This window comes from Capra hircus, chromosome 17 (assembly GCF_001704415.2).
Source record: "Capra hircus breed San Clemente chromosome 17, ASM170441v1, whole genome shotgun sequence".
Lineage (NCBI taxonomy): Eukaryota > Metazoa > Chordata > Mammalia > Artiodactyla > Bovidae > Capra > Capra hircus.
Window position 1 is genome coordinate 25,909,035 of NC_030824.1, and position 18,619 is coordinate 25,927,653.

An 18,619-nucleotide genomic window follows, 5' to 3' on the forward strand; every position below is an offset into this window, starting at 1 on the left:
GAATAGACTTACATATTTTCTATGCAAGTGTATTTTATATTGTTTTCATATTTCAGTACTGACAAGTACAAGAAGCAAAATCCTAATCCTTAGTGTATAATTTTCAGTTAAAGAAAAAATTAAGATTAAAAAATTGTTAATATGAGTTCTGTGATGGCAGGCTGACAATTTTACCTTAATTTAACCAACAAAGTATTTTATGTGTAAAGAGAGCTGAGTATTTTCATAATTCTCAAACTTTAAGAAAAATCTCAATAGTATCTATGGAAAAGGAAATGGCGAACCACTCCAGTATTCTTGCCTGGAGAATTCCATTGACAAAGGAGCCTGGCAGGCTACAGTCCATGGGGTCCCAAAGAGTTGGACATAACTAAGCAACTTAGACACACACACACACACAGTAGTATCTATGTGATACTTTTAGTTAATTTTAGTTAAACCAGCTGACTTAAGTTCACTAAATAAGTCAGATCTTTAGTGTTTGATTTTACAGCTTAGATAAAGTATCAAGGCAAAGTGCAACTTTATTATAAATTGTTTTTTTTAAATAATATTATAAAACAAAACCTTCAAAGTATTTGTCCAGGAAGCTTTGCCTTGAAAGCTTGTATGTGACAGTGATGCTGCTTGAAATCAGACCACCTCTGAGCTCAGGGTGCTGAAGTGGGTTATAGGTCTGGTTGGATGTATGGAGGAGCCTAGCTGTCCTGTGGTTGGTCTCTGGGTCCCAGGGACATAAGGCAGGAAGTTACCTTCACCAGGTAGGATCCTGCCTCAGCTCTTATTTCTGAGAAGAGTGAGTTTTATTTGATAAAACTGTACATTTTTTTAAGCTGGTTATAGACCTGCTTTCTTAATCCAAGCTCACATTAATAATTTCTAGGGACCCAACTGAATTTTGAATGCAGCAGTTATGAAATGAGAGGGGTTGGTGTTCTTGGTAATATGAATTGTCTGAAATGTAAAAGAAAAGAAATTAAATTTTAACCAAAATATTGAAGTTGCTAATGATAACTATCATAATTATTTCTTTAACTGTCTTTTCAGATAGAATAACCCATTACAGACATAATGTCTACATAGGATATATCAGACTTGTTTCTTGGGCCTGACACAATTTAATCGATTGTTTTTAAAAGACTACTGCCAGCTTCAAGTAAAATGACTGTTGTTAATATTTCTGCTTGGGGTAGGATGCTACAGTTGAAATATATATATTTTTTTGTATATTAAATTACTAAAGTCCTATGTAAAATGTAGAAAGTTAAGATTAAAAGCTTTACTATCATAAGTAATTTTTATGTTAATATATTAATGCTTGTGTGGTTGAAGTCCCATTTATAAAATATGTCTAAATTATTGATGACTCTGGCTCTCCAAAGGTGAATTAGTCATAGAAAAATCTTTAGTTTTGGAAATCAGTCTGTTGCTTCTCAGAAAGCACAGTGATTACTGCAAGGCAGGATTTAGTGTCTTTTAAATCAACATTGATTAAAGTATAAGACTTCCTTCTCTTTTGTTTTCTGCTTTTATATCACATTAGGTTTTATATCTTAATGGGATAAAGATGTACTCATGCAATTTACTGCCTAAAATTAAAATCCAGTTTTAACAGTTTAGGTATTTTAAAACTAAACTCAATGAGACTAAAGCTTGAAATTCAGTTTATTTGTAAAGCTTTTAATAAGATCACCTGTGGTGTCATTTCATTGGTTAGTTTGTGTCTAAGGGGAGGTTTCTAGGTAGAACTCTGCACCCCCACATTTGGGGGTGTTCTCTGTGAAGGATAATGAGCCCTGTGTCACTTCCTGAAGTAAAGTTCCCTCAGGGCTTTCACTAAAGGAGAGGCCGGAGGTTAACGTGGCTTTTTAACAGTTACACTTAATGTTCAAAAAGAACTCAGGTGGGCAAAATCGGGGTCATATTTTAGTTTGAAATTTAATTCCTCACTTCTCCCCCCTGATAAGCTGCGTATCTAGTCAGTGAGTGAGTGATTCATCTCCCAGTCCTGATCTTTGAAGGAGCGTGGGGCCCTGATGCTCCCACGAGGAGACAGTTCCCATGCTGGTTTCCAGGAAGTGAGTCGTATCCCCAGACAGGGCCACAGCCACTGATAACAGTGCTGGGGTGGAAAGCTGTGGGAGACACTGGCCCCTCAGGAGAGGAGGGAGGGTCTGTGAGAGAAGCTGGGTCCACAGCTCAGAAGTGAAATACATCTCAGTAGAACCTGGGATCCTCTTGGTTATTCACGCCAGTTGGTGCCAGATCCCTGCTGCCAGGGCACCAGCAACACCCGTTCGGTTCCATGAGGACCTGTGAGCAGGAAAGGAACAGGAGTGAAGAAGTGGGTCGCAGACGTGGTTAAACGCTGGTAGAAGCAGCTATTTATAAATATCTCATCATTCAGACAAAAGGTTTCCTTATGCTTTTATTTGACAGCAAACCGTTATGATTATTTAAGAAAAAAATATCCAAGTTGCATTATGCTTGAAGTATTTTGAATTCAGACTATTGCATCTCTATAAGAAGGCCTCTGGTCACGTTATACAGATGATTTACGTAAAGAATGGAATTCCTGATTCCTGCACTGTGTCGTGGTAGCAATATTAAGAGCCTACTTAATAGAATAAAAACATTAGAGCTTCTTTAATCAAAATAAAACCGAAGTATTATCTGGCATAGCTCACGGCCCTTAATTCTGAGATGGGCTTTTTTCCCAGATAACTTGAAATCTACTGGTAACAGCCACTTTACTTTAAAGAAATCTAATACTCATAGCCACCGCTAAATGGTATTGTATTTCAAAGTTACGAATTTGCAAACATTAAAAACTAATCCATTTTCCTGATTACTGAGTTTATTGTAGAATTCTGCGTCTGAGCGTTCCATAGGTACTATAGTTTTGATTAAGCAGAGCCCTTTTTTCAGGGTTCTAGCGCTGCCCAGCTCAGCACATTTTATTCTGAATGTGAAGTGTGTACCTCCATATCACAGACCCACAGCCTCCCCAGGGACGCTGAGCACGGAGCCTTGTCAGAGCAGCTCGGCAGTGGCAGCAGCAGCAGAGCGGGACAGTTATCAGGCAGCTTCGACCACGAGCAGATTTGCCTCCTGGAGCTCTTTTGAGGGGAAACCTGGTAAAATGTCAAGGTGTCTGACTGACCTCACCTTTGTAATCTGTTACTTAAATCTTAGGAAAGGTCTGGAAAACCAAAACCACTGTATAAGCTGAGAAGCAGTTGTGTGGGAGGAGCCCCAGAGTCGAGGGGAGTTGATCCCGGAGCAGGTTCATTCTGTGGTTGTGGTGTTTTTTCAGGAATGACTCAGGGTTTTCTCCATGACACAGAGGGTGGAATGTGATTACAGGCTGATCTTTGCCACAACCATGTGTGTTGTTTGGGAGGTTTGGTTGTAACTGGAATGGTTCAGTGTAGAATTTTTTTAGATGACAAAAATCAAAACATCTCTTCTTTACATTGGTTTTGAGTGTGTTGTCATAGAAACAGAACAGAAATAAATTGTTTTGGTTTTGGGGTTGTTGGTTTTTTGTTTTTTTTTTTTTTTTTAGCTCAGATATCTGCTTATTTCAGATTTCCCCAAAATAGTATTTTCACTGAATGGACAAAGAACTTAAATAAGAGTCCTAAACCCATTATTAAAGGTCTCTTCTTAAGGACCTGACCACACAGGTGAGGGTCTGGAGTTAGAGCTCTGTGTGCTGGTGTCTGTGGGACACTGCATGAATAGAATAGTCCCTTTCCAGGCTCAGGAAAGGGAAGAGTAAAACAAACACTAGAAATCTCAGAAACAAATAATTTAGCCGAAACTTTCATGGGAATGGCAGGGTCTGAGTTGGACTGAAGGTTTAGACTCCTGCCAGTGGGCCTGCAGCCTGCTCTTCATGCTGAGAGCCCGTGAGATGAGTGCATACAGGGGAAATTTCCAAGTCACCTTCTAACCTTACTCTGTTTAGTTCCTTCCTCTTGCCAGTGTTCAGAACAAGTAGAAAAACCAGTCACTAGAGTCTCAGTGCCTTTCCGTCCCTAATTTTGATAGAAATACCAGTGAGCTGAACATTTTTAGGGCAAAGGCAAGAGGGAGGAAGAGCAGCAACAGGCCCACGTCCGCCAAGACCCGCAGGGAGATGCCCAGTCGGGGAGCTGGCCGCTGCCGGCCCAGAGCGCATGGCTCCAGCCTCAGCATGAGTTGTGCCCCAGTTAGAAGCTTAGCATTGGCGTGACAAGTGCTCTGCCCCTGAGCCTGGATCCCGTTCTGGGTCGGCAGAGTAGGGAGGCTGGGGGCGGGCCTCAGAGGACAGGCCAGGGCTGGCCGCCACCTCAGTGGTGGAGGTGCTCCCCTGCCGCCACACACAGAGGACTGAAAAGCCTGCCTTCCTCTGCCCAGGTCCCGGTCCCGGTCCCCTCGGAGACGAGCGCACTCCCCCGAGAGACGACGGGAGGACAGGAGCGTCCCCACCGCCTACCGGATGAGTAACAGCCCTGGAGTCAGCAGGAAGCGGACCCGGTCCAGGTAGGCAGCCGAGCTTTCGCTGACGTGGGACCTGAACTGGGAAGGTGGGGCTTCCGCGTCCGCAGCACAGAGCTGTTGGGAACCAGGGGAGCAGCTGCTTTGACGGATCCTGAATAGTCCTGGCAGCGTTTCCACTGCTCTGGAACTCTCACAGGCAGAGGGGAACTTGCCATGCTAGAGCCAGGGACCGTCTGTCTTTGCAGTGGGTCGTGGGGCCTCCATTTTCCCCATGTCTAGCTGCTCCTCTGGACCCCCACACACAGCACCTTATCCTCTACCTGTTGAGAAGGAAAAGGACGGTAGGGATGAGTGACAAGGAAAATCAGAAGTCTCAAGTAGGTCCCTGCTGCTCAGGTGGCCAGGCCCCAGCTTTGGCTCCCAGGAGTGGGCCAGAGAGAAGGGACAGGGTCCGTCGTCTGACCCCTTGACCACTGGAAGAGACCTGTCTGTTGAGGAGGGTGAGGGAGCCAGGTTCCCACATCACCACCACCCCGGTCTGGGCCTCTGACACTCAGCAAGCCAGGGCCCCGCTCTCGCTCCCGGGGAGAGAGCTCTAGGGCTGACCTCTGCCACCAGAGGCCCCAGTACCACCACTGACTTGAGAAGACACAGAATCCAAGCCAGGAGCAGAGCTGGTGGCTGGTGGACCAGTGGGCATTTCCCTCTCAGCTAAGCATTGCCATCTGGAGACCATCCCGTCCAGTGTGGGTGATGCCACCTGAATACTTTAAAGTCATTTGGCTTCTGTATTTCCATTTGCCCCAGAAGTGAGGCTGGTTGCTTTTTGTGCCCTGGCTCTGGGGTTAAGCAGGCCCCAGCTGTTCTGGGTAGACAGGAATATTGCTGTCCCGGCGACTGAGGCATCCAGAAACAGGCAGGATGCCATTGTTGCCCATCATAGTCTCAGATTGCATGAGGCTATGCTGCTGTGTGTGTGTGTGTGTGTGTGTGTGCGCGCACGTGCGTGTGTGTGTGTGTGTGTGTGTATCAGGACATCCGGAGTTCCAGAACCTTCTGGAGCCTTCCAGAGGACAGATCTGAATTCTTGGGCAAATGAACCCAACCATCACCCAAACCTGCCTCAGAGACCCGCCTCCATCAGCACTGCCTTTAACAGGGAGAGTTCTAAAAGGCATTGCTAGCCAGATAATGTTCCTGCAGTCTGGCTAGTTATGTGATTGTTCCATTAAATGATAAAATGTCAACTCATTTATTTAAAACAGAAAAATCAGAAAGGAGCTGTGAAGCTAATATATTTCAGCAAAGGCTTCATGTACAGACTCATTCCATCTGTTTATAAATTTCATTTTGTGCCTTAGAAATCCCTCACTAAGCATACGTGACTGTTCCAGGATAACATGATGAAAAGTGAAGTCCATTTTAAATTTTATTTTTTATGCAAGTAATTGACATTTGAAATTTATCATCACCCTTGGTATATGTAAAGGGCATGGTCTAAAATTAATTCCTTGTAGCCGAAAATCTCTAACAGAAGAGTTCTTGCTTTACCCTCAAATTAGCCTTTGCATTAAAAGAGCTATCACTTGAGACTATGGTAATTATATTAGGATTCATCAGAGCTTGTGTTATCATCGGAACTTTAAGTCAGACAAAAGAAGTCAAGATTGATCCCACTGCAGGGCCCAGCTGCCCTGGTGGATGGGATTAATCCTGTGGCCTAACTCTGAGGGGCTGTGGGCGGTGGTGGATTCAGGGGGAGCCTGAAGAGCTGAACGTGTGCATGGTTACTGGTCGATTTCATGGCAGTGATTATAAACTCACAGAGTTATCTCTCAGTTCAGTCACTTGGTCATGTCTGACTCTTTGCAACCCCATGAACTGTAGCACACCAGGCTTCCTTGTCCATCACCAACTCCTGGACCTTGCTAAAACTCACATCCATCGAGTCGGTGATGCTATCCAACCATCTCCATTCTGTGTTGTCTGCTTCTCCTCCTGTCTTCGGTCTTTCCCAGCATCAGGGTCTTTTCCAATGAGTCAGTTCTTCGCATCAGGTGGCCAAAGTATTGGAGCTTCAGCTTCAGCATCAGTCCTTCCAATGAACACCCAGGACTGATCTCCTTTAGGATGGACTGGTTGGATCTCCTTGCAGTCCAAGGGACTCTCAAGAGTCTTCTCCAACAGCACAGTTCAAAAGCATCAATTCTTCGGCACTTAGCCCTCTTCACAGTCCAACTCTCACATCCATACATGGCCAGTGGAAAAACCATAGCCTTGACTAGACAGACCTTTGTCAGCAAAGTAATGTCTCTGCTTTTTAATATGCTGTCTAGGTTTGTCATCACCTCATGGCAGATAGATGGGGAAACAATGGAAACAGTGACAGACTTTCTTTTCTTGGGCTCCAGAATCACTGCAGATCGTGACTGCAGCCATGAAATTAAAAGATGCTTGCTCCTTAGAAGAAAACCTATGACAAACCTAGAGTTGTCTCTAGGTCCAGAATATGTTTTTTTAGCGGGCAAGTTATATAAACCCAACAGTCAGGCTGTTCCCTCTGTCCTTCTACTCAGAGTAGCTGCTGGGGCGGGGAAGGGGGGTTCTCTGCTTCAGCACAGCAGCAGGTAGCTAATTATGCACCAAGTCAGGGTGACTAATCCCATCAGGTCCCCCAACTGAGGGGAAGGTGCCTCCTCCCAGATTTGAAGGATTATTCCTGCAAGCTGATCATTGAATGCTGCTTTTGCTGACTTTTTTTTTTTTTTAATTTTAACTTACTAGAAAGTTTTGAATTTACATAGAAATAGTACAGTGAACAGCCATCTGCATGAAGCTTGTAGCTCAATTCACTGTTAATGTTTTTCACACATTTGCTTTCCTCTCTCTTCCTCTCCCTCCCTCCCACCTTTCTATGTGTATATTTCATGACTTATACAAGTCCAGGCCAGTCCAGGTCATTGAAGACTCTGCACTCTGGGTTGGTCTTACTTTGTCCTCTTGGCTGTGTTGCTGTTAAGTATCTGGGGCAAGAGCACTGTATACTGTATAAATGATGCTAGGTAACTGCCCATGGTATCACACAGATGCACAAGTACCCCTTTGTCCCGTTACCAGGGGCTCCGAGTTTGATGACTCGGCTGAGGTTGCGCTTGCTCTGCGCCTCTTTCTCTTTGAACTGGCAGGTGACCTGTGGGCGGCGCTGCACAGTGTAGATGTCTGTTGCTATCAGCTTTCTCCTCATTTTTTCTCTGAAGACACCCCACCCTTTGTGAGGTATCACTGTGGATTTGGGGTTTGGGGAATTTATTTTGTATTGGTTGTATAATAATCCATTGCCACTATATTCAATTTGATGGTGACATTGTCTCACATTCGACCCCATTGTTCCTTGAGCACTTTGTCACTTCTGACCCAAGAGACTGTAGGTTTAGCTGGTGCTTCCCCTACCTTGGCTGGGGTCAGTCATTTCTCCTAGGAATCATGGTTCCTTTTAGTGAGTGTTTAGAAATCTAAATCTGGGCAGAGTGAATATTTTTTAAAGTAAAATTCACGAAAATGTTTAGCCAAATCATATTGCCATATACTCCAGCAGGAAGTCCCCATTGCTTTATAACGGTAAGTAGTTAGTGATTGATTGGGGAAGGGGTGGTTAGCATTGAATTCCTACAGCTCAGCACTGCACTGAGCACATCAGTAAATGTTTATTGAGTGAGTGGGAATATACTGCTGTTCTATGGTTCTTACATCATACATGAAGTGTTATTAATTCATTGTAGACTATGACTGTCGAAGGTTGCATATCATAATTCCCTAGAGCAACCAATTAAGAAAAGCTAAAATCTAATAGAGACTGTTAAAGAGAACATTAAAAATGCTTTATTAATGCAAAAGGAAGTGGAAAAGTGCAGAGGGGAAGCAAAAAGAACAAATAGACAACTGGAAGGCAAAAGGGATTGTTAGCACCATCTATACAAATAATTGCATTAAATGTAAGTAGACCGAAAGCGCTAGTTAAAAGGCAGAAGTTTAGACTACATTAAAGTGCGAAACCTAATACTAAGCTGCTTAAAAGAGACACTTGAAATACACAAATACTTTGAGATCTAAAAGACTGAAAAAAGATACACCGTGCAGGGCTAATAAGAAGAAAGGCGATATGGCTGTTTTAATAGGAGACCACATAGACTTGAAGCAATGGTGCTAGAAATTAAGAAGGCCTTTTCATAATGATGAAGGGATCAGTTCTTCATGAGCACATAATGTTTTAAATGTGAGCGTTGAATAAAAGCTTTAAAATACTTGAAACAGAAACTGAAAGAATTAAAGGGGAAAAGGCAGGCAGTATAACAGTACAGAAGCAGCAGATGTGAACAGCACCAACACTACGCCCTGCAGTGACGCGTGTACGCTCTCATGACGTGTGCGTCATGACGTGCGCGGGTCAGTCACCAAGCTAGACCATTCTCTGTACTGCTGAACTAGTGCCAGTATGTTCAGATAACACAGAACGTGTCTTCCTACCACATGACTAAGTGTGTGTGCGTGCTAAGTTGCTCAGTCGTGTCCGACTCTGTGCAACCCCATGGACTGCAGCCCGCCAGGCTCCTCTGTCCATGGGATTCTCCAGCCAAGAATACTGGATTGGGTTTCCATGCCCTCCTTCAGGGGATCTTCCCAACCCAGGGACTGAACCTGAGTCTCTTATGTCCCTGCATTGGCAGGCGGGTTCTTTACTACTAGCACCACCTAGGAAGGCCGACTTTAAGTATGAAAATCTGTAAAAGGATATCTGGAAAGATCCCAAATATTTGAAAATAAACATATTTGAAAATTACCCATAGGTCAAAGAAGAAATCACAAGAGAAAGTAGAAAATAGTTTGAAATGAATAATAATGAAAATGTAACACTCAAGTCTATGGAGTGCAGTTGTGCTCAGAAAGAAGTTACTAGCTTTAAATGTTTATATGAAAAAAAGAGCAAAGTCAAAAAACTGATCTAATCTGTCTTAAGCTAGAAAAAAGAAGAACAAATGAAACCAAAAGTAAGTAGAAGCAAGGAAATAATAAAAGATCAGAAATCAACAAAACAGAAAAGAGACTCACAGAGGAAAATAGTAAAACCAAATGATTGTTCTTTGAAAATGATTTTTTAATTGATTAATCTGTTTTTAGATTGATCAAGAATGAAAGACCCAAGAGATATTAAAAGAACAATAAGGAAATAAATACCATGCCAGTAAACTTAACAATTTAGGTGAAGTGGACTTTCTTTCCTTGAAAGAAACAAAGTGCAAATGGACAACAGAAGAAATGAAAAGTCCAAACATCTCCACATCTGCTAAAGGGACCTAATTTATGGTCCAAACCTCCCACAAAACGCAGGCCCAGATGACGTTCATCAGCAGAGCCTAACAAACGCTCAAGAAAAAGCAGAACACACTTCAAAGGGAACCGAAGAGAGAACACTTCATGAGGCCACCTGAAGCAGATGGGCAGGCGTGTGCACATCCGTGTGGTGGGGAGTGTGTTTTGTCAGGGGGTGTAGACGTAGTCATGAACCAATATTCTCAGGAAAATAAGTGCAATAATTCTTAACAAAGTGTTAGCTGATTTGAGTGTAGCAGTTTACTAAAAGGATCACACTAACACATCAGGACCAAATGGGATTTGTCTCAGAAGTGCAGAGTTCTTTAACATTCAAAAACCAGTCCTTGTAATTCAGTGTTGACAAAATAAATGAAGAAAATCATATGACATCTCAGTGGATGCAGAAAAAAGTATTTGATACAGTTGAGCACCCATTCATTAAAAAGAAAAATGGGGGGGGGGGATATTTTTGGCAAAAACAGAAATAGAAGGAAATCTTTTCCATCCGATTTTATTTTTTGCTGCACCCGGCAGCTTTCAGGAATTTAGTTCCCTAACCAGGGATTGAACCCTGGACCTCGGCAGTGAAAAGGTGGTGTCCTAACCACTGGACCACCAGGGAATTCCTGAAGGGCATCTTTGAAAAACCTGCAATTAACATCACACTTCCTAGTGCCTTCCTCTGAGATTAGAGAAAAGGCCAGGGTGTCTGCCATGTAATAGAAGTCATAGCCAGGACGGTAAGGCAAGAGAGAGAAGTAGAGGGCATAAAGGTTGCAAAGGAAAACGTGAAACTGTGTCTTTTTACATAATTGTGTAAAATTGTGAGGAACCTCTTATTTCCATCTTCAGTTCAGTTCAGTTCAGTCGCTCAGTTATGTCCGACTCTTTGCGATCCCATGAATCACAGCACGCCAGGCCTCCCTGTCCATCACCAACCCCCGGAGTTCACTCAGACTCACGTCCATCGAGTCCGTGATGCCATCCAGCCATCTCATCCTCGGCCGTCCCCTTCTCCTCCTGCCCCCAATCCCTCCCAGCATCAGAGTCTTTTCCAATGAGTCAACTCTTCTCATGAGGCTTTTAACTTCATTTTTTTTTTTATGCCAGTATACAGAAATACTGGCATAAAACAAAAAATGAAGTTAAAAGCCTCACCATCCATAACAATATCAGAAAAGCAAACTACGTATCGATTAATGTAAGGAAACATGTAAGATCTCTCTACAATGAAAACCATAAAACATTTCAGATAAAATGTTTAGGAAACTTAAAGAAATGGAGATAAAGTCCGTATTCATGGATTGGAAGGCTCAGTATTAGTCAGATGCTCTTCTCCACAAATTGATCTATAGATCCAATACAGTCCCCGTCAGAACTCTCATGGGCTTCTTGTAGGTACTGGCAAACTGACTAGCAGTCAGAACAACCTTGAGGACTTCCCTGGTAGTCCAGTGGCTGAGAGTCCTACTGCCATTGCCAGAGTCACGGGTTCAATCCCTGGTCCAGGAAGATCCCACATGCCACAGGGCCACTAACCCCACGAGCCACACCTGCCGAAGCTCACGCTCTAGAGCCCATGCTCTGCAACAAGAGAAGCCACAAGCTCGCTCCACAGCTAGAGAGTAGCCCCTGCTCGCCACAAATAGAGAAAAGCCCGCATGCAGCAACGAAGACCCGGCGCAGCCAAAAACAAAACGAAAATTTAAAAAGAAAAGACACTTGAAAGCTAAATTGGAAGACTTTTACTACTAATCCAAGACTTCCTAGAAAGCTTCATCAAGCAGGCAGTATGTACTATACACCTTTAAGAGGTAAAGAGCCAAACAGTGCAGTGAGGAAAACCTTTTCAACAAAATTTGCTTGAGTAACTGGATATCAAAATGGAAGAACAGTGACCTGTACCCCATATACCAAGTTTAATTTAAGATGTATCACAGACCTAAATGTGAGAACTGAAACCATTCTGTTGTGTGTGTTGTTTTTTTTTTTTTTTAAGAAAATAAGGAGAATACGTTTAATGAAGTGACACAGAATCTTGAGGATATAGAAAATTCCTCCATAAGAGGAAAAGATTATAAATTTGACTTCATTGAAATTAAAAATTTCATTCAAAAGGCACAGTTAAGAAACCGCATTGACAGGCCCCAGACGGGGAGAAATATTTACAGTGTGTATCTTTGACAAAGGCCTGTGTCAATGCCAAAAAGACAACCCCATAGAAAGGGGGCAGACTGCTTGAAAAGACGTTTCATGACAGAATGTATTTAAGGTCCTCATCTGCATCAGCCTGGAAGGACGTTGTTGTTGAGCTGTCAAGGAGAAAAATTACCACGGCTTCCAGTTCTCTGATGAGCGCTTGGATGCACAGCCTTCTGGTCAAGCATCTGCGACTTCATATTGCTGGAGCATTTACTGTATGCCTGGGAGTTGAGTTTTTCTCTCTTAAGTTTGCTGTGGGTGAATCAGGAAAGAAGGCATACGCAGTTTCCTACACAAATTGTGATTCCGTAAAAGATCTGGAGGAGATGAGGAAGGCTGGTGTCTTTCAGAGTGCAGAGTGATTTTGGAATGTACAGGATTTCTTTGGGTTGAGTTCCGTGGTAGTTTGTCACTTAACCTGTGTTCCTAAAGTATGAACTATGAATATCTGGGCTACGGAATAGTTTCTCTTGATAAATAAACAACTAATAAATACTGTGCATGAAAAAAAGAATATATTTAAATAGCCAGTGAAGATAGGGTATGAAAAGATGCTTAGCTTCATTAGTCATCTGTTAGGGAAATGCAGATTAAAACCACAACGAGGTGCTCTTTACACTGACAGGAATAGCCGGAAATAAGCAAGCCCAGTATTACGTAATGAGTGTCGACAAGCGTGTGAGCAGCCATAATCCTGAGATGTAGCTGCAGGGCGGGGGCGGGGTGGTACAGCACTTGGGAAGCAGTTAGGCAGTTTCTCACAGAGTCCCACGTACACTGCTGCACGGCCCAACCCCGCTAGTCCCAGGTGTCCACTCCCCATAAACATTTGCCCGCAAATGCCCACTTGATTCGTAATTGCCAAGATTGGAAACAACTCAGGTATCAGTTAACAGGAGAAAGCCTAAACTGTATGAAGGTAGATTCATACAGTATATAATCAAAATAGGAACCATTACAATCAACACATTTTTTTGCCAATGAGAAATAAGTTTGTCTCTTCCTATAGCACAAAAATCTGTGCTTCAGGATTGGACCAACTCTTGGAAAGCATTTTCTGCATCCTGCTGGTTGCAGAAGCATTTTCCCTGCAAAAAGTTGTTGAGATGCTTGAAGAAGTGATAATCACTTGGCAAGAGGTCAGGTGAATATGGCGGATGAGGCAAAATCTCATAGCCCAGTTCAACTTTTGAAGCGCTGGTTACGCAGTGTGCGGTCGGGTGTAGTGCAGATGAACTGGGCCCGTTCTGTTGACCAATGCCAGCTGCAGGAGTTGCAGTTTTCAGTGCACCTCATCCATTTGCTGAGCATACTTCTCAGATGTAACGGTTTTCACCAGGATTTGAAAAGCTGTAGTGGATCAGACTAGCAGCAGACCACCAAACAGTGACTATGACCTTTTTTTGGTGCAAGTTTGGCTTTGAGAAGTGCTTTGGAGCTGCTTCTTGGTCCAGCCACTGAGCTGGTTGTCGCCACTTGTATAAAATCCACTTTTTGTGGCATGTCACAATCCGATCGAGAAACGGTTCGTTGTTGTTGTGTACAATAAGGGAAGATGACACTTCATAAGGACAGTTTTTTTGACTTGCACTCAGCTCATGAGACACCCATTTAACAAGCTTTTCCACCTTTCCAATCTGCTTCAAATGCCAGAAGACCGTAGAATGGTCGACACTGAATTCTTTGGCAGCTTCTCGGGTAGTTGTAAGAGGATCAGCTTCAGTGATCCTCTCAGTTGGTCGTTGTCAGCGTCCAACGGCCGCCCACTGCACTCCTCAGCTTCAAGGCTCTCATCTCCTTTGCAAAACTTCTTGAACTACGACTGCACTGTGCTTTGGTTAGCAGTTTCTGGGCTAAATGCATTGTTGATGTTGTGAGTTGTCTCTGATGCTTTATGACCCATTTTGAACTCTAATAAGAAAATCGCTCGAATTTGCTCTTTATCTCACATCATTCCTAAAATAAATATAAACAGCAAGTAATAAGTCATTAGCAAAAAAAACCATAAAGCAAGAAATGTGTGTTAAAATGTATATAACAAAACCTCATTTTTTTAAGAATGTATTCCAGTGTCAAACAGCAAAGTTCAGCAGTGCAAAACCACAATTACTTTTGCACCAACCTAATCTGTACTAGAAATCAGAGCAGTGGGTCCATTAATAATTAGATTACTTAATTCCTTAAGCAAACACTTAGAAAGTTTTGTTATGAGATCAAGTTGTAGTGATTTACAGGTCAGGATTGCTAACCTACCTGTATTTCATATCGGCAGCCACAGGAGCTTAGCTAGATTTGGGGTTAAGTCATTTTTTTTTTTAACCCTGCTTCCTTTGAAATCCTAGGCATGTGTTTATAGACAAAAATTCCAAAAACCTCTGCAGTATAGGAAGTAGGCCTGTGGTGTTATGCACTCCACCTCTGTGTGTCCAGCCCCAGGAACAGCCTCTTTCTCGACCACTTCTCTTCATCCAGGCCTGCTCAGAGGCCACCTGCCCACAGCCCAGCTCACTGGGGGACACTTCCCGCAGCTGGAGTCGTCAGGCTGTCACCACCTGCGGCCAGGCTCTGGTGCTGTGGTTGAGGCAGGGCCAGAAAGCTATGCCCTACCAGACAGGAGGATCAGCTTACTTCTCTGGCTCAGCAGTCTGTTACGCCAGGGGTCCACAGGAGCTGAACCATGGGACTCGAGCATGAGCCCCTTCAGGTGCCCGGAGTGGCCCTATCTGGACCCCACACTCTGCTACCAAGGTGGATAGAGGCACCAGGGAAATGCCCTGGTGAGTGGCCGGTCAGGTGGCAGGTGAAATGGTGAGAGGACGTGAGGACAGACCCTGGGGTATCTGCAGATTAGGGAGGGCCTGCAAGCTGCCTGAGTCCTGAGGAGCCGAGAGGAGTCTGAGCTGTGCAGGCAGTGACCTGGGTTGTCCGTATTTAGAGCAATAAATACTTGCAGGGGTCACGATAGCACTGGGAGCCTGTCATCCACCCACCAGCTGGCACCCTGCACAGTTTGGACGTCAGGCTCATGAAATTCACAGTGACCTATGCCTTCAAAGAATCTCCCAGAAATGCTCGGTCACAGCAAGAGGGCAGGCTGCAGAGGCCCCTGTGCTGTGTGCTGGGGTGGGCTTCTCAAGGACTGGCAACAGGTAGTCTTTCAGCAGAAGCCCGGAGGAGGGGCTCAGTGCCCATCTGCACTTCCAAGCCTTCACCATCTACACATGTTCCCTCTTTCTTAAGGTGTTTTAGGGGCATGGGAAGGAGGGTCACAGGGCAGGACGTAGCATGAGACCTCAGGGATCATCTTCTCTGGGCAGGGGAAGGGTCTGGAAAGGGGAGACGGAGCTGGGGGCACATTTCTGGCGTGGAATTGCAGGCCTTGGTGACTCGGAGCACATGGGCTACAGTCAGCGAGACATGGCTGTGGGGACCAGAGGGAGGGCAGGCAGCCCCGGGGAATGTCCGCCTCAGGCCAGAAGGACACACTGAGCTTTTGTGTTCGCAGTGCTTGGTTTTAATAATTTTCCGTTTCTGGCTGGAAATTCCCGTTAAGTCAGCATAAATGAACAGGAAGCATAAACAGCACTCAGTTGCTTATCTTGGGTGTTTAAATGCAGATAAAGTGCTGAGCATGTTGTAAACCCACAGGCATCTGACTTCAGAACTTCTGTCTCAAAAGTGGTCTACATTTCACTTCTTGCATGGCTTTTATATTGTTAGACCCATCCCCGTTTCAAGTTAAACATACATAGTTCTTAAAAAGAGTTCATGTGTATAGAAGGGGGAAGTTGCCGAATTCTCCTGGAACACACCCAGCACTCCTTCATAGCCAGCTCGGTGCCTTTGTCTAACACTGCTTTCCTTCCAGAAGCCCCCACGAGAAGAAGAAGAAGAGACGCTCACGGTCACGGACCAAGTCCAAGGCCGGATCTCAGCCAGCCTCCCCGAGCAAGCAGCCCACGCGCCGCCACTCGGCCAGCATCTCTCCTGTGGAGAGCCGGGGCTCCAGCCAGGAGCGCTCCAGGTAGCTCCTCCCTGACCCACCCCCACCTCTGGGCCACGCAGGGGAGCTGAGAGGGGGCAGGCGTGCTGGCAAACGCCCAGACCCCTGCTCCTGCACCCTCCTCTGTGTGTCACTCAGGCTCAGAGTGAGCTGAAGGTGGACACAGAGGTCAGAGAACCTAGGCTGCCTCCTGCACCCACGCCCTGGGCTGCCCCCACCCCCTGCTGTGAGGCAGAGGGAACCTGGGAGCAGGAGGGGGGCCTCCCTTCCCAGACCTGGGCGCAAGTCCTGGGGAAGCGCCTGCCTCAGATGTAGTGTGGCAGCAGCCGTTCCCTCATGATGGTACCTCTGTCTTCACACGGGCCGTGTGGGGTGGGAGTCGCCCCCTCTGAGGAGCCCCGTGTGACCACGGGAAGAGAGCAGGCACAAGAGTGCACGGTGACTGAGCCCCAGAACCCCTGTCAACCCGCTGCTTACTCTAAGCCGGGGCAGACAGGGGTGAAACTTCCCAAGCACACGGGCTGCAGGGCCGTGGGAGTCCACGCTGACCATCACAGTCTCCCCATGCCCACGAGGTGGCTCCCCAAGGACTGGCTGCCCTGGTTGTTGGGAGGTATCTGCCAGACAGTACCATTTCATAAAGCCGCCCCCACCCATCCACCCAGAGGGGTGCTGGGATCATGTCCCTTCCTGCTCGTACACCCACTGTTTTCATGAGTGAGTTTTGGCCCATCTCCCCCAAACCTGGCAGGTGAGTGGTGGAGACCATAGAGACCATAGCTCACTTGGGGTGAATCAAAAGCTAGGCTGTGGCTTCTTCAAAGGTGAACCTGAGTACAGGCTCCATCATCACTTGTGTGTCACACCCATGCCCCCAAAAGTCCAAAACGTGGGCCGGAGGCGCCCACTCAGGTCATGGTCAGGTTCTGAATGCATGCCAGCTCTCTGTGCTGCCCTCCTTTTCTTCATCGTTTTGTAAATGTGCCTTAGATGATGTTTATATGAAAATATCTTTTGAGTTAGATTACATTTTATGAAATATTTCAAATTTCTGTTACACAAAATAGACAAAATATGTGCATTTATAAGGCTGCTTTATTTTTTAAAGATACTAGGAATAAAATGGCTTGAAGTATTTTTAAGCCCCCGATTTCTCTTTCTCTTTGCATTAGGGGAGTTTCTCAGGAAAAGGACGGTCAGATCTCCTCAGCCATCGTTTCTTCCGTGCAGAGCAAAATCACTCAGGTAAGGTGGAAGCGGGTCTGTCTTCCCTCTCATCTTTTTGTGACAGGGCTAGCCTTCACTTCCTTCTCCTCTCATGGGTGCTGACGGGGGTCCTGGGCTGCTTGCCTGGAGGTCCCGGGGTGGCTGAGCCCTGAGCTTCCCTCTCCGGGCAGCTGTGTCCTCCTTCCCCGGTGACCTGTGTGGTCGACTCCTGGGCCGTGAGCCCGTGAGCCCCACCTCGCGTCCCAGCAGCAGGGCTGGGACGGAACCCTGCCCTGAGCACACCCACGGCCCCCAGCACGTTGCCCCCAGTCTCCTCTGTCCTCACCTCACCTCGTCTCTCCTCACACAGGACCTCATGGCCAAAGTAAGAGCGATGCTAGCAGCTTCCAAAAACATGCAGACCAGCGCCTCCTGAGACACGGGCCTTGGGCGACCGGGCTCCCGGGCTCCCGGGCTCCCGAAGCCGGCAGAGCAGAGCCCCGACCTGCACAGACCATCCCCCCCGGGGCTCCTGGACAGTTGGCGGGTTTTGTAAATTACTTTTTGATGACATTTTCAGTTTAAGATTTTTGACCAGCAGTCTCTTACCTGTATATTTGTAAATAATATCATGTTTCTGTGAAAATGTATTATCAAATAAAATGGGAGGAAAACACCTTTTTTAGCTAGTAACTGTGGGCAGTTTCTTCCTTGTCTGGCTTGTGAGTTTTTTACTGTTTGTCGTCTATCATTGGCCTCTAACACTTGTTACGTGGGCATCAGGGGACTTGGGGATGGCTGTTGGTTTTGCCAGTCTGACAACACCACCCCGACCCAGGCATACAGCCACCACTACCCCCACCCCTGGCTCCTGTGCCCCCAACTGTGGTCAGAGCTCAGCACTCCCTGCACCAGGGTGCAGGGCCACTGCCGTCTCCGCTCCCCGCAGAGCAGGAGAGGCAAGCGGCCTGGAGCCCCCTCCACCGGGCAGGGCATCGCTGCACGGGTGGGTTCCTACCTTTAGCACCTGTGCCCTCCCCGTTCACTCAGATGGTTGGTGCTGAACACAGCTGTCCTTTCCCTGAACCCTGCTCGCTTGGCCCCCATACCTCGTATTTCCACCCGTTTTCACCCTACTGTAGGCTTCGGCCACAGCCATGAGAGGGCAGCTTGCTTGTGACTCGGGGCCTTTGCAGAGTACCCGAGGCCCCCAGCAGTGCGCAGACGCCTGTGCCTTATTTAAAGCACCAGCAGTGAGGGCCTGCTGTCTCTTGTCCATGGTTTGAAGTTCATCCTCCCAGTAAGAAGGTTCTGCACTGCTCACTCACACACCCCCCGTGCCAAAGTCGG

At 45.9% G+C, this 18,619-nt stretch overlaps 1 protein-coding gene across 9 annotated transcripts in view; it reads left to right on the top strand.

Moving 5' to 3' along the window:
* Positions 1–17,962, top strand: part of SFSWAP (splicing factor SWAP homolog) — an 80,743-nt gene extending 62,781 nt beyond the window's left edge. For 6 of the 9 annotated variants that reach the window (XM_018061426.1, XM_018061422.1, XM_018061427.1 and 3 more), the window contains 5 exons: positions 2,929–3,150; positions 4,405–4,530; positions 15,929–16,084; positions 17,236–17,308; positions 17,640–17,962. In XM_018061426.1, the coding sequence (XP_017916915.1) occupies positions 2,929–3,150; positions 4,405–4,530; positions 15,929–16,084; positions 17,236–17,308; positions 17,640–17,705 (643 nt within the window). In that variant the 3' untranslated portion in view covers positions 17,706–17,962. The remainder of the gene's footprint in view (positions 1–2,928; positions 3,151–4,404; positions 4,531–15,928; positions 16,085–17,235; positions 17,309–17,639) is intronic. The other 3 variants (XM_018061423.1, XM_018061424.1, XM_018061425.1) reach the window with 3 other exon arrangements.